Source organism: Onychostoma macrolepis, chromosome 03 (genome assembly GCF_012432095.1).
Source record: "Onychostoma macrolepis isolate SWU-2019 chromosome 03, ASM1243209v1, whole genome shotgun sequence".
Taxonomy (NCBI): domain Eukaryota; kingdom Metazoa; phylum Chordata; class Actinopteri; order Cypriniformes; family Cyprinidae; genus Onychostoma; species Onychostoma macrolepis.
Genome location: NC_081157.1, coordinates 16,145,630 through 16,158,256, shown reverse-complemented (window position 1 = coordinate 16,158,256; position 12,627 = coordinate 16,145,630). Strand labels below are relative to the sequence as shown.

At 40.6% G+C, this 12,627-nt stretch overlaps 2 protein-coding genes across 2 annotated transcripts; one reads left to right on the top strand and one right to left on the bottom strand.

Moving 5' to 3' along the window:
• Positions 1-57: 57 nt before the first annotated feature.
• Positions 58-5,644, bottom strand: otop2 (otopetrin 2). The gene is made up of 8 exons (XM_058769658.1): positions 5,534-5,644; positions 4,441-4,533; positions 3,203-3,585; positions 2,887-3,023; positions 2,743-2,801; positions 2,203-2,351; positions 1,035-1,849; positions 58-506 (listed from the first exon to the last, which is right to left on the bottom strand). Exons 2-8 carry the CDS (start codon positions 4,482-4,484, stop codon positions 336-338), a joined length of 1,758 nt encoding a protein of 585 aa, XP_058625641.1. The 5' UTR covers positions 4,485-4,533; positions 5,534-5,644; the 3' UTR covers positions 58-335.
• Positions 5,360-11,804, top strand: ush1ga (Usher syndrome 1Ga (autosomal recessive)). Its single transcript, XM_058769660.1, has 3 exons — positions 5,360-5,658; positions 8,490-8,940; positions 9,436-11,804. Exons 1-3 carry the CDS (start codon positions 5,495-5,497, stop codon positions 10,240-10,242), a joined length of 1,422 nt encoding a protein of 473 aa, XP_058625643.1. The 5' UTR covers positions 5,360-5,494; the 3' UTR covers positions 10,243-11,804.
• Positions 11,805-12,627: the final 823 nt, after the last annotated feature.

Here is a 12,627-nt window from a genome sequence, read left to right as displayed (position 1 = left end):
CAGAAATTGGGAATTCACAGGTGCCAATGAAAAGGCAGCTCTCTGGTAATACTTCCAGAGGAGTTCACTGCATTGCTAACAGTCGAATGCATGTAACTTAGGTCATATTTCAGATGATATTGTGATATCATTCACATATTCAAACGGATTGCAGTTCAACATGGTCTAGATCTCCACATACACTCACATATACACATGCTTGTATTATATAATAAAAATGTAGTACAAAATAATACAATTTCTCTTTCAACTAAACAAATATATAATATAAAAAATATATATATTTTACAAAGTTATGTGCATAAGCTTGTACAGTTCCTGAGTGGTCAGCTGATTTATGAGGCGAGGCACACCTCAAACAGACTAGCCACTGAGTGCATCCGGTAGAAGATCCCAAACGGCATTCCAATATTCACAATCGCTGCCCACGTTTGAAATTCATAAATGTCTGATCCGACGGTGTTGTCAAACTGAGGCCGGGCTCCAAAGGCTGGCATAATCCAAAGCTGCAAAACAGAAATGCAATGTATAGAATTAGATTTAAAACTGATTTCTGACCATGAAGTGTTAAAGACACAGAAATCTAGGAGGCATGCACGCATAGGATGCATTTAGGAAGGAAAAAATCGCATCTCATTTGGAGCAGCTTTTTAATGGCAGGCTTATCAACAGTTTTAGCAAATAAGACAACGATCGTAGAGCGATTATAAATAAAGTTGCACGACTTCCAGCTTTTTCTAATTTTGTTATGTAATGAGTAATAAATAATAATAATGTGATCCGATGCGTGGGTATGTTAATGAAACCGTTAACCATTAAAAAACAATAAGAATGTATCCTGTGTGTATGCCCTCTAACTAGGGTTGCAAAGTGGCAGAAAATTTCCAGAAGTTTCCAAAAATTCAATTTTTTTCCCCCAAATTTTCCAGACGTTTCCAAAAATTCGGGAATGTTTCTGGAAATTTGCAGGAAATGTTCCACCTCTTTGCAACCCTGCCTCTTACTCAATAAAGAAAATGGAGTCAGGTACTTACAATGACATTGCAGAGTAACAGGAAGCCACAGATCTCCTTAAGGATCCTCCTCTTCCAGGAGAGTCGACCCTGGAACAACGTCATCGGGATGGGTAGCGTGTGAGCTGGGACGATGGAGCTGCTCCGTCTTTCTGGGTCTCTCTCTCGTACGGCCATGACGTTGGCGAAGACGGTGGATGTCTCAGTCTCTTTGAATGGCTCCCGATGGAGGCCCTTGATGAGGAAGGCGTTTTGCAGGCACAACTGGATCACAGTCAGAATAGAACTGGTCAGGTTGAGCCCATTTATGTGCCCCTGGACCCCTGATGCCAGAACAGCTACTATGGTGAAGTAAGAGATGAGGAACTGGCCCATAGACGCTCCCAAAAGCAGTCCCACATCCAGACTCCTGGTAGGGTTCTTCCCAGACACCTGCTCCCTCTTATCCATCCGGAAGATTATACAACCGATCAGAGTTGAGATGGACATCAGAAGGATGGCGACTATGTTCATGATGTAATGTACTATCAGAGCTTCCTTCTTCTTTTTTGGGTCTTCTTTGGTCACGTCCACTTCGTATACCACAAACGTAGCCAGGCCTGCCGCCAGAATGATCAGGCCAGCAACTGGACCAATCAGAACGTCCCACAGTCTAAAGCGCAGATTGTGGCTATGGTGTTCATCCATCTGGCGCCCGACGTTTTTCCACATGACGTAGGCCATGGCTGATGCGAAGAGGCTGTACTCGATGTTGAAAGGGTACATATAGTAGTAGGCCTTCTCAAAATCATTGCACATGTTATGGCTACACTTGCAGTCGCTCTCTGCAGCGCGGCCTGAAAGACAACAACACAGAACGTCAATGAAATGCTTAACTTAATCTTCAAATTAAGCAAATCAATACAGGACGTTCAATATTTGTCAATGTAATTTAACCTAAGTCCACAACCCTGTTGAAAAAAACAGCTTATGCTGGTTAGGTATGTTTTGAAGCATTGCAGCTGGTTTGAGCTGGTGCTTAGTTAGTCATGAGCTGGTTGTGAGCTGGTCCTGGGCAGGAACTAGCTGCTTAGGACCGGCTTTTAACCAGTTGCCATGCTTCAAAACATACCTAACCAGCATATGCTGTTTTTTTTTTTTCAACTGAAAGGTCTCAAAAGTGTGCAATATGATTTGCTGATTAAATCACCTTGTGATGTGACATTGATATTGTGACCGCCGTTTGAGGAACTGTTGTATGAAAGGTTGGTTGGAGCCATTGTTTGATGGAGCGACTCCTCTGTCACTGCCATCATCCACACCATGAGGTTCGTAGACAACGTCAACATCAGACCACAACTGCAATGAGAGAGTAAATATCACTATATGGTAATGCTAGCAGCTCTGTTTCATAGAAGTGTACACTCAACACAAGAGGCACATGCCGCTATCCTATCAAACCTTCGGGCAAACATTTCCTTGAGCTAACTTAAAAATGTATCCTCATTGCTTCACACCAAGACGTCATACAGCTCTACAGTCAATGGGGTAGTCAAGGGGGTTTCAAACAGCTCATTTCCTTTACGGTTCTGAAAGGGTGTGATCATTTGCCTACATTTGTCAGATTTTCCCATTAATTTCTCTTCCTGACTACACGCTGAGGTCAAGATAGCAAAAGACAAGGAAATAAACTGGCAAAACCAGATAACAACCAAAGTCTGCATAACATCATCGACCACCAAGAACTCACCGTGTGACGATTTGCTGTATCTGCACACAGTCTTTTGCATGAACCCAGAGGACGTATGTCTGGAATATGGAAGAGAGTATATTTAAATGATCTAGAAATACAAGAACAAATAACCTAAAACCATTCTTTATAGTTTTCACCTACCTGTACAATGACAAACAGAGCTTGCACAACAGGGAAGGCTATTTTCACTGGCGACTCGCAGTGTATACGACCCACGTAATAAATAATCTTGAAAATGTCCATGATTACACTGCAGATGCCAAACACAACCAGTCCACCTGATGAAGACACAAGCAGAATATAAGCACTTGAGACTAGACGTCTATAGAATATACAAGATAGTGAGAACAACCCAAATTTTCTTTCTGAAATCTTTAATTTAGTGTCATTTAATTCAAAGCCATTTGGCACCAACTCACTTTCAGAACTTGATTTGATCATACAAATGAAGACTCACCTCTCAGCCAAATTGGTCCAGCATGACTGTCTTTGTAGAGCACTGCTCGGTACACCCTCGAAGTATGGATTTTGTAGTAAATCATCCATACAGTGGTGAGAATGACAAGCAAGATGAGGAAAACCAGAAGATGTGACGAGGTGATCTGGATCTTGTTGAAGACGGTTCCACTCACTATGGCGATTCCCAGGAGCAGGATGTTTAAGGAGATGAATCCAGACAGAAGCCATCCCCAGTTGCGGCCCTTCTCCACTGTTTTGATCCCACCATGGGCAATGACCGGATTGACCGTCTCTCCATGGGAACTGACTTGAATGGTGGATATATGGTTCTCGATGGCTTCCAGGTCTTGCTTTGTCATCATGTTGCGTGAGTTAGAAGAGCTGTTCACAAGAAAACACAAGTCAATTTGTAAGTGGAGCTCTAAGAGTCTAAGTTGAAAAGAGTCTGCTGGATTTGTAGAGTATGAAGCATGCGAAGAGCTTCTACAAGTTGCCACGCAAAATAATTTGAAGGAGCTTTGTTTCCTCAAGCTGTATAAATACTTGAACCCGCATAAGTATCCAACCAATCACCTGTCTTCTCTTCTGCTTACGTAGAGCCCTGCGTCTGTCCCACATCTGAAGGGACCTGCATCCTCAAATCTGACTTGACAATATTGGAAATCTAAAAAGATTTCACCTTTGCTTGCACTGGACCAAAGCCAGCCAATAGTTCTCAGCTATTGTGATAACAGAGTTTAACAAGAGGGCTACCTGCACAGTCTCTACACTCTGTTTGGTGACGAAGGAAATGTGAAGTACTGATCAGACACCCTCAGCTATGAGTCATCAACAAATATTGAGCTTTTATTTACTTCAATCATATCTGTTTTCAAAATATTAAGCCTTTATTTACTCAGCTTATATTGGTTTTCGCAATCATTGTGATATTCAGCCTCACCCAATTTCATTGTAAATGTTTGAGTACAATGGAACTGTGCATTGTTTCTTTTTGTGTCCTATGAAAGCATTGGATTAATGGTGATTATTAATGTTAATACAAGAAATATTAACATGCACCTTTAACAAAAGCAACTTGCATCAGTTCCACAATACAGAATTTCAAAAGAAAACATAGTGCAAAAGCTATATACTAGACTATTTGTCATATACATTTGTTCAGTTAGCAGAAAATAGCACTATTCAGTATAACACAGTTCATGCTAATATTCATGATGGTCAGTGTCCTTCACTTACCACGAGTTGGAACTCCTGGCCTTCTCAGGATCGTGCCACCTCATGGTATATATTCAGTTGATGACACAAAGATTGACACCCGTGACCAGTAACCTGTCAGACATATCACACAATACACAAATAATTAGAACAAAATTTGACATCTACCATGCAATTATAGGCATTATAAATCCTCAAACATCAGTGGAGTGTGTGTGATAATGCCACAGTGATGGGACATCATGATATATATGCTATCAACATAAAGCCCCCATAAATAACAGTTATGCAACTATTAATCCAGGTTATAATGACTGGTAATTCACAGAGATATTGATTTGACACATTTAAAAGTACTGTGACAGCTATTATGTGAAAATAATACTATGGTTAAACTATAGTTAGTGTTGCAAAACCATGGTTAATTTGTGGTATCATGGTTTAACTATAGTAACCATGTTTTTTGTTTGTTTTTTGTTTTTTCCATGGCTAATTTTCATAAGGGTTAGATCACGAAAATACAGTAGGCTAACTCTGAAAATAATTGGCCACCAAAGCCACAATTAAAAATGTGCAAACCTAATTTCAGGCTAAACATTTTGAGAGAGAGAAAATCACTTCATGTATCCACTAAAACTGGTCGTAAACGAACTGGTAAGGTGAAGATATGTTTAACTAAAATCTTACAACTTCATCATATGTTTTGTTTTATTTGTATTTATTTAGGTAGCTTCAGAGTCCTGGTGCGTTTTGGTGCCACTTTATTAGAATGTTTATTAAGCAATAAACAACCGTTTCTTAATGATGTTCGTGTGCTTATGAGTTTGGAGGGGAAAGCAGGGCTCCTTTAAAGAATGTCTTTCATTCACCCAACAATATAATATTTGGAATACCAAATGGGAAAAAGATTGCGTTTTGTGAGAACCGAGCTGAAGCCACACCCTCACGAGCCGCAGCGCTTCTGAGGTGTCCTTGGAAACTCCATGTGCCTCACGCGCGCTGCAGCCGGTCAGGGGTTCAGACCTGATGCACAGAGCCCGTGAAAGAGTGATGGAGGCTGAGGTTCGAGATCACCATGAATGACAAATACCACAAGGCAGCTCGGGATGGCTACCTTGACTTGTTGAAAGAAGCGACACGGAAGGACCTGAACGCTCCGGATGAAGATGGCATGACACCGACCCTATGGGCCGCTTACCACGGCAACCTGGAGGCGCTGCGGCTGATTGTAGGGAGAGGGTAAGACTGCGCCTCATTCCCTACATTTTATCAATTAACTGCTTTAGTTTGTGGATTTAACGGAAGTGTAACCCGTGTGTTTACATGCACGCCTCATATGAAATGGCTTGCGCAGGAACCGGTCACCGTTACTGTATATCATCACAACCCAATACTGGTGTCACGACGGCTGGTGCCTTCACGGGGCTGATGATTTTATTAGATTAACTGGGTGTGGACCGTACTGTTCTCAGTTCTCCAGCCTACTTCCTTAAACCGTTTCTCCTGATGTTTATGGTGGTGTTATGTAACATGTCTCAAGTTTGCTGAGGACCATGTCATATTAGCATAATACCATAAAAGGCAAGGTTTTTTTCTCACTGTAAAAACCTGTTTAAAGTAACCCAAAAACGTATTTCTGGTAACAAGGAAATTAACTGGCTTTAGGTCAAAAAATAATGAATCAACACCATCAACAAAAGACATTTTTGAGAGTCAGATCAGGTAGAAAAATCAACTGCAAGTTTTTGCATTTTGGGGCATATCAAACTATCAGCGTGAAATTCGCATTGAAAAATACTTTTTTAAGATGTTGATTTTTTTTCTTTCACATTTCCGTGTTCCTGTAGCTTGGACTGCCAGAGCATGCCATTAGCAACACCACCACCAAGGTCATAGGTTCAGTTCCCTGTTAATGCATGGACTGATTAAAAATGTATACCTTGAATGCACCTTAAGACGGATATACTGCCCTTGCCTCTTCTTAGTGGCCCTTATTGATTTGCAGTGTCATTTCAGTTGTTTTATCACTAACAACGCATAAACAATTCCACATTATGTGATCTACGGCCGCTCTGTTAATGCAGATGACAGAAGACAGATAAAAGCGAACACACAAAAGCTTTCATCAGAGCTGACCTGGTTTCCTCTGCGGACCTAGAGGCCCTTTATAAAAGCTCTTAATTGTCAGAAGTTCTCCCACTGTTCGGCAGTCCTGAATGCATAATCGGACTGTTTAACCATTGAAAGCCACTGGCTATCGTGTGATCTCCTCCACATAAAGCAAAGCAAGCATCGCATTTCTGTGGTTAGAGCCAACTTATGCTCATGTGCACATAGGGATTCAGTAATTAATCCCTTAATTTGGGCATTTCATTTCTCTAGTGATTAATTCAATGCACAGCATGGCACTGACTGATCCCTGAAGCATGATTTCCCACGATAATGCCCACCGCTGACAGAAAAGGTTTTCAAGAGGTCATTAGTGCAATATGGTACATGGTTCTGACCTGTCATGAATCATACTATTAGAAGTTAACAAATAGGGACAGTAAAATTTTGGTAAAAATAGCAACAAAGGTGAAATAAAATAGACAGTTATGGGTGGTGGGCATCATATAGCAGTCATTTGTTAAGTCATGTTAGGAGATAACATACAATATTATACTCCTCTTATACTAATTTTACAATGTTCTGACAGTCATATGTCTTATTATCTGACAGTATTAGTGGGGTAAAAATGACTGTTTATTACTCATGTAGACCATGAGTTACGAACTGTCATTTTTACCCCACTAATACTAGACCAGCTGCAGTACAGATTGTGTTGGATAAGGATCTATAAGGCATTTGTATGCTAATATATTTGATGGAAGTGTGGGCATGCCAAAAATCAAGGTCAGGCAGGTTAGCGGGTCATAATCCAAATTCTGGCTTGACCCAATAGTGCACACAGCTCCCTTTGCTAACTGTGAAAACCTTGCAGCTTTTCTCATCCATAATGCATCACTGCAAGGCTTCACCTGTCACCCATCAAATATTAATTAGGCTCGGCAAGCACTAGATGCCGAAAACAGAAAGATACAGCTTAACTGTAAAATGCAAATTAGGGCAGCACAAATCATATATATTATATAATATGACATATGTTGTCATATATTAACATACCACATTTTTTAATTTTTACTATATTATCTTGTACACTTTTTAAAATGATATTTTCAAAATGCAAATCAACAGTTAAACTCTAAAACTAGCATCAACAATGAGCTCTAATGGAGATGTGATCGTACCTAATAAAGAATTGGATGCAAATTAGCTTTTTATACAGTTGTATCTATGTGTGTGTAACTATCTCAACACAACACTTCAACAAACTAGATTTAAATGATTGTGTATTTAAAATGCATTTTCTAGAATGCTTATATTATGAACAGTCACTATGTACTGTATGTAGTTTCTAGCAGTCATAGATTAGAACAGTTCTTATAGTTTTATAATAGTTTCTTTGTTGATCAGGCCCGTGGTTACAGTCTGAACACAGGAATTTAGTGTGACATCACCTATGCAACTCTATCATTCTTACTAGTAAGGAGACACCCAACAAGCTCCCTCTTATTCAAGTAAGCGATCAAATTACCGATCCAGGGGTTTGGATCGGCTTTAGGAGCGATAAACCTGGATTACTGGCTTACAAAAGAAAACTTATATAAGTAAGAAAAATAAGAGATCATATGAATTATATAACACACCTGTTTGTCCTTCTTATGACATTTCATGGTTTTCAATATCACATGTGTAGAGCAGGTTGTTTTAGTTTCATAGACTTATGCATTATTAACTGGCCTTCACGGATGACAGGCCAGTGCTGAAAACATAATCAAAAAATCATGGGATTGCCAGTGTGATCTCATCTATTCTTGGGATATGAAACAAGTGATAATGACAGCTTAGAAAAGCCATATCCAGTTCCACTTTACACATAAAAGTGCCAATTATATGGTATATATAGGCTACAGAGGTCACCATTAAATGCCACACCTGATATGGATCTATCACGGCTCTACTTTCAGGGGGAACCCAGATAAGTGTGACATATGGGGGAACACGCCACTCCACCTGGCTGCCTCCAATGGCCATCTCAACTGCCTGTCCTTCCTGGTGTCGTTTGGTGCCAACGTGTGGTGCCTGGACAACGACTACCACACGCCTCTGGACATGGCTGCCACCAAGAACCACATGGATTGCGTGCGCTATCTGGACTCCATCGCTGCCAAGCAGACAGCCCTCAACCCCAAGCTAGTAAGCAAACTGAAGGACCGGGCTTTCCGTGATGCTGAACGCCGCATCAAGGAATGCATTAAAATGCAGCAGAAGCACCGACGGCGCATGGAGCGTAGATTTCAGAGAGAGACAACGGAAGCATCGGTCTCTGATGCCATGAGCTTCTCCAGCTACGCCAGCAGTACCTTGAGTCGCAAGCTACACCACTTCAACACTGCCACTAATGTGCCATACTCCCAGGTCAGATTGATTAAATATTTGGGGCAAATTAACAGGGCAAATTAGCGCAAGAGTGCAATTCCAAAACAGCGATGTTGGGTGTGGAAATTTCTGCGGGTGATTTACTAACAACGCGCAAATTGAAGAACACAGATGCAACATCTCATTTACATATCGACCAACGCAATATACCAAGCGCAGCACAAATTAGCATAGTCGCAAATAAAGAACTAAAGAAGCGCAAACGTTAGTAAATCTCGTTGCGTGATTCATTTGAATACTCTCCCCCCATAAATTTTGCATCTGAAAGGGAAACTCCTACAAATACATATTCTATAAGGTCCACGCCTTTTCAGAGCTAATTCTTCATTGTGCGTCTTTAGTCAATCCTGACAGTACTATTTTAACGCCAAAAGACAGTTTGTGCTGGCGCAAGCTGTTAATAAAACTGGCCCTTGTTGTCTAGTTAGAAGCCACATTCACTAAATCTATACTTGTACTATTTTTTCGCTCTAGGCTACTCTCCACGCCACAGCCAGGGGCAAAACTAAGATCCAGAAGAAGCTTGAGAAGAAAAAGCAAGGTGACGGGACATTCAAGATTTACGAAGATGGCAGGAAGAGTGTCCGCTCTTTATCTGGCCTACAACTAGGCAATGACGTCATGTTTCTCAAGCAGGGAACGTACGTCAACCCTAAGGACCGGTCTCGTCGTAACATACGTGACATGTTCCCTAGTGACAACGAGGATGCCGTCTCACGTGCCATCAGCGAACCCGACTTGCACGGTCATGATGTGGACTACTCGGAGATCAGCACCGACTCCGGCCACGACTCGCTCTTCAATCGTCCCGGCCTGGGAACCATGGTTTTCCGCCGCAACTATGTGAGCGGTGGACTTTTTGGCATCGGGAGCAGAGACGAAGGCAGTCTAGCAGGCAGCGAACGGGTCGATAACGTGCGCCTTCACAGCCGGATGCATCGCGTGCCCAGCCTGGACGAAGATAGCATCGGAAGCGCCCGTAGCCTGCAAGAGAGGAACATGCAGGAGCTGCCATGGGACGAGGTGGAGTTGGGGCTGGATGACGATGATGAGCCTGACACCAGCCCTCTGGAAGTGTTCCTAGCCACGCAGAACATGAACGAGTTCATTCCTATCTTCAAAAGAGAAAAGATTGACCTGGATGCCCTGCTGCTGTGCTCAGATGATGACCTCAAGAGCATTCACATCCCCTTGGGGCCCCGCAAGAAGATCATAGACACCTGTCAGCGCCGATTGGAGACCATTGAGGACCCAGGCTGCATAGAAGACACTGAGTTTTGAAGTTTTGCCCCAAAAAACACCATATGCTGGGTAGTTATGTTTTAAAGTATGGCAACTGGTTTGAGCTGGTTTAAACTAGTCCTTAGTTGGTCATGAGCTGATTTAAGCTAGTCCTGAGTTGGTTATGAGCTGGTCCTTTGCAGGAACTAATTGCTTAAGACCAGCTTAAGACCAGTTTAGGACCAGCACAAGACCAGCTTAAACCAGCTGCCATGCTTCAAAACATACCTAACCAGCATATGATGTTTTTTTCAACAGGGATGTCTGTTTTTACCTCAGTGAATGTTGAAAAAAGCAAGAGTTTACAGAACCATTGTTTCACTTTTTCTTTAAGATAGTCACTTCATCAACATTTGGCCAATGCACCAGATATGCAAAAGAAACAAGTCTAAATCAGTCCTGCTCCTGCAGGGCCAGTTTAGCTGCAAAGTTTAGCTCTGGAAGTTTCTACTGATCCTGGAGACCTTGATTAGCTGGTTCAGGTGTGTTTAATTGGGGAAGTCAATGAAATGAAAACAACCTGTGGTATGAAGACCTGTGGTATTGTCATAAAATTTTTATAGAGAGGTTTATAGAGGACCAATGTTGAAATAGCTGAAATATGATCTCTCTAACAGCTGGCTTCATTACCTCTTTAACTGACACAAACAACACTATATGCATAAAAATGGTAATTCAGTTCAAGTTGAATGGTTATCACGTGTCATGTGGCAAATGCAGAGAGTGAAAATGAGGTCAAATCTCATTACACGCACTCTTAATCTCATATTTCTGCCCCTGTGGGGCATGTATCTCAGTGCCTGTGCTTTCTGTGCCTGCACATTTCTAGACAAAATGTCATTTAAGACATAACTTGTGTATGTAAGTTGACAAATGTTGACAAATTCCTTTTTTGACACACAAAGCTCATTTCGTGCTACACATGGTGGTAATTGTACCGTTGCTATTCTTGTTAATACACATATTTGGTTAGTTGTTATTGTGAGCTATAAATGGTGAAATGTACAGTAAATGGATTAACAAAATCTGACATCAGTGTTGCTGTTGTGGGGACTGTATGTAGGATAAAAGCACCCTCACATTATGTTACACATAATGTTTACATGTATCTGGCCATAACGCGTTTTTTTGAAACATAAGTAATTGGATGAGTTGTATGACGCATGGTTGAGTTGATGTACACAGCGAACCCTTTGTTGATCCTGGAGCTTTAACTTGCGGAGTGTAGCATTCATTACCGCCGAGTCATTTCGTTTATCATAACAGTAGTTTCTTGTTGAACTTATGTATATTGTCAGTAAACAGTATGGTTCATGCACAGGTCTGCAGTGCAGCAGGTTATTGAAAGCCTATCTGTTTTAAAGTTTTTACATGATGTCTTCCTTCAATATTTATGAACACAAACAGCATTTACAGCCATGTTTTATAATGCGTACATCAACTTTATTCATAATGTTATTTGTTGGTAGTAACTATTAAATTCATAATCTTGAAATTTTTGCAAAATGTGTTTCGTTTGTCTGATCATTTGATTACCGTGTTGACATTTTATGTGGAAAATGATCTGGTCAATACATTTTGGTAAGTATTAAAGTGCTGCATATACTTTTGTCTTGCCTCTCTTTGTGCAAACTGCAATAAATAGGGGTCGGCAAACTTTTATTATAAGTGTGACTCTTACAGGGCTGCTCAAAGCCTTCAGAGAAGGAAAGGCTGTAAATGTGATGGCTGTAGAAACCAACAACGATGTTCCCTTAGGAAATTATGCAAATTTTTTTGGGTCAACTTATCACTTTTTACAGTGTATGTAGTTATTTTTTTTGGTGTTTGGCTTAGTGTTATGTTAGAATCATACTCATACCTTTTGTTGTTTTAATATTTTGAATTGTTTTTAGCTTTATTTTAAATTTTCATTTAAATGTTTAGTTTTGAAATGTTGTATGCATTTATCATTTTTATTTAATTTCTTTATTTTCTTAAATGTGTGTATATATAGTATTTATAGAGTTTTAACTTTTAGTTTTAGTTACTTTTTCTTATTTGTAAGTCGCTTTGGATAAAAGCGTCTGCTAAATGACTAAAACTAAAGTAAAGTAAAGATGCTAAATATCCTGCCTGAAATCAGAGGACAAAGCTCCTGTATGATTCAACAGAACTGTCCGGAAGACACAAAGCAACATGCACATTCTCAAGTTGACAGTTCCACCTTACACTGAACCACAGATAGTAAGGTCACGAGGGAAGGGTTTTCATCATCTAACATGTACAATGTCAGGACAGGAGTTTAGACAACCTCTAGATCTACACAATACTGAATACAGAATTTCTGCTGACCGTATTAGAGCCATATATGTAACATAGACGTCACCTTTCGGAACTACACTT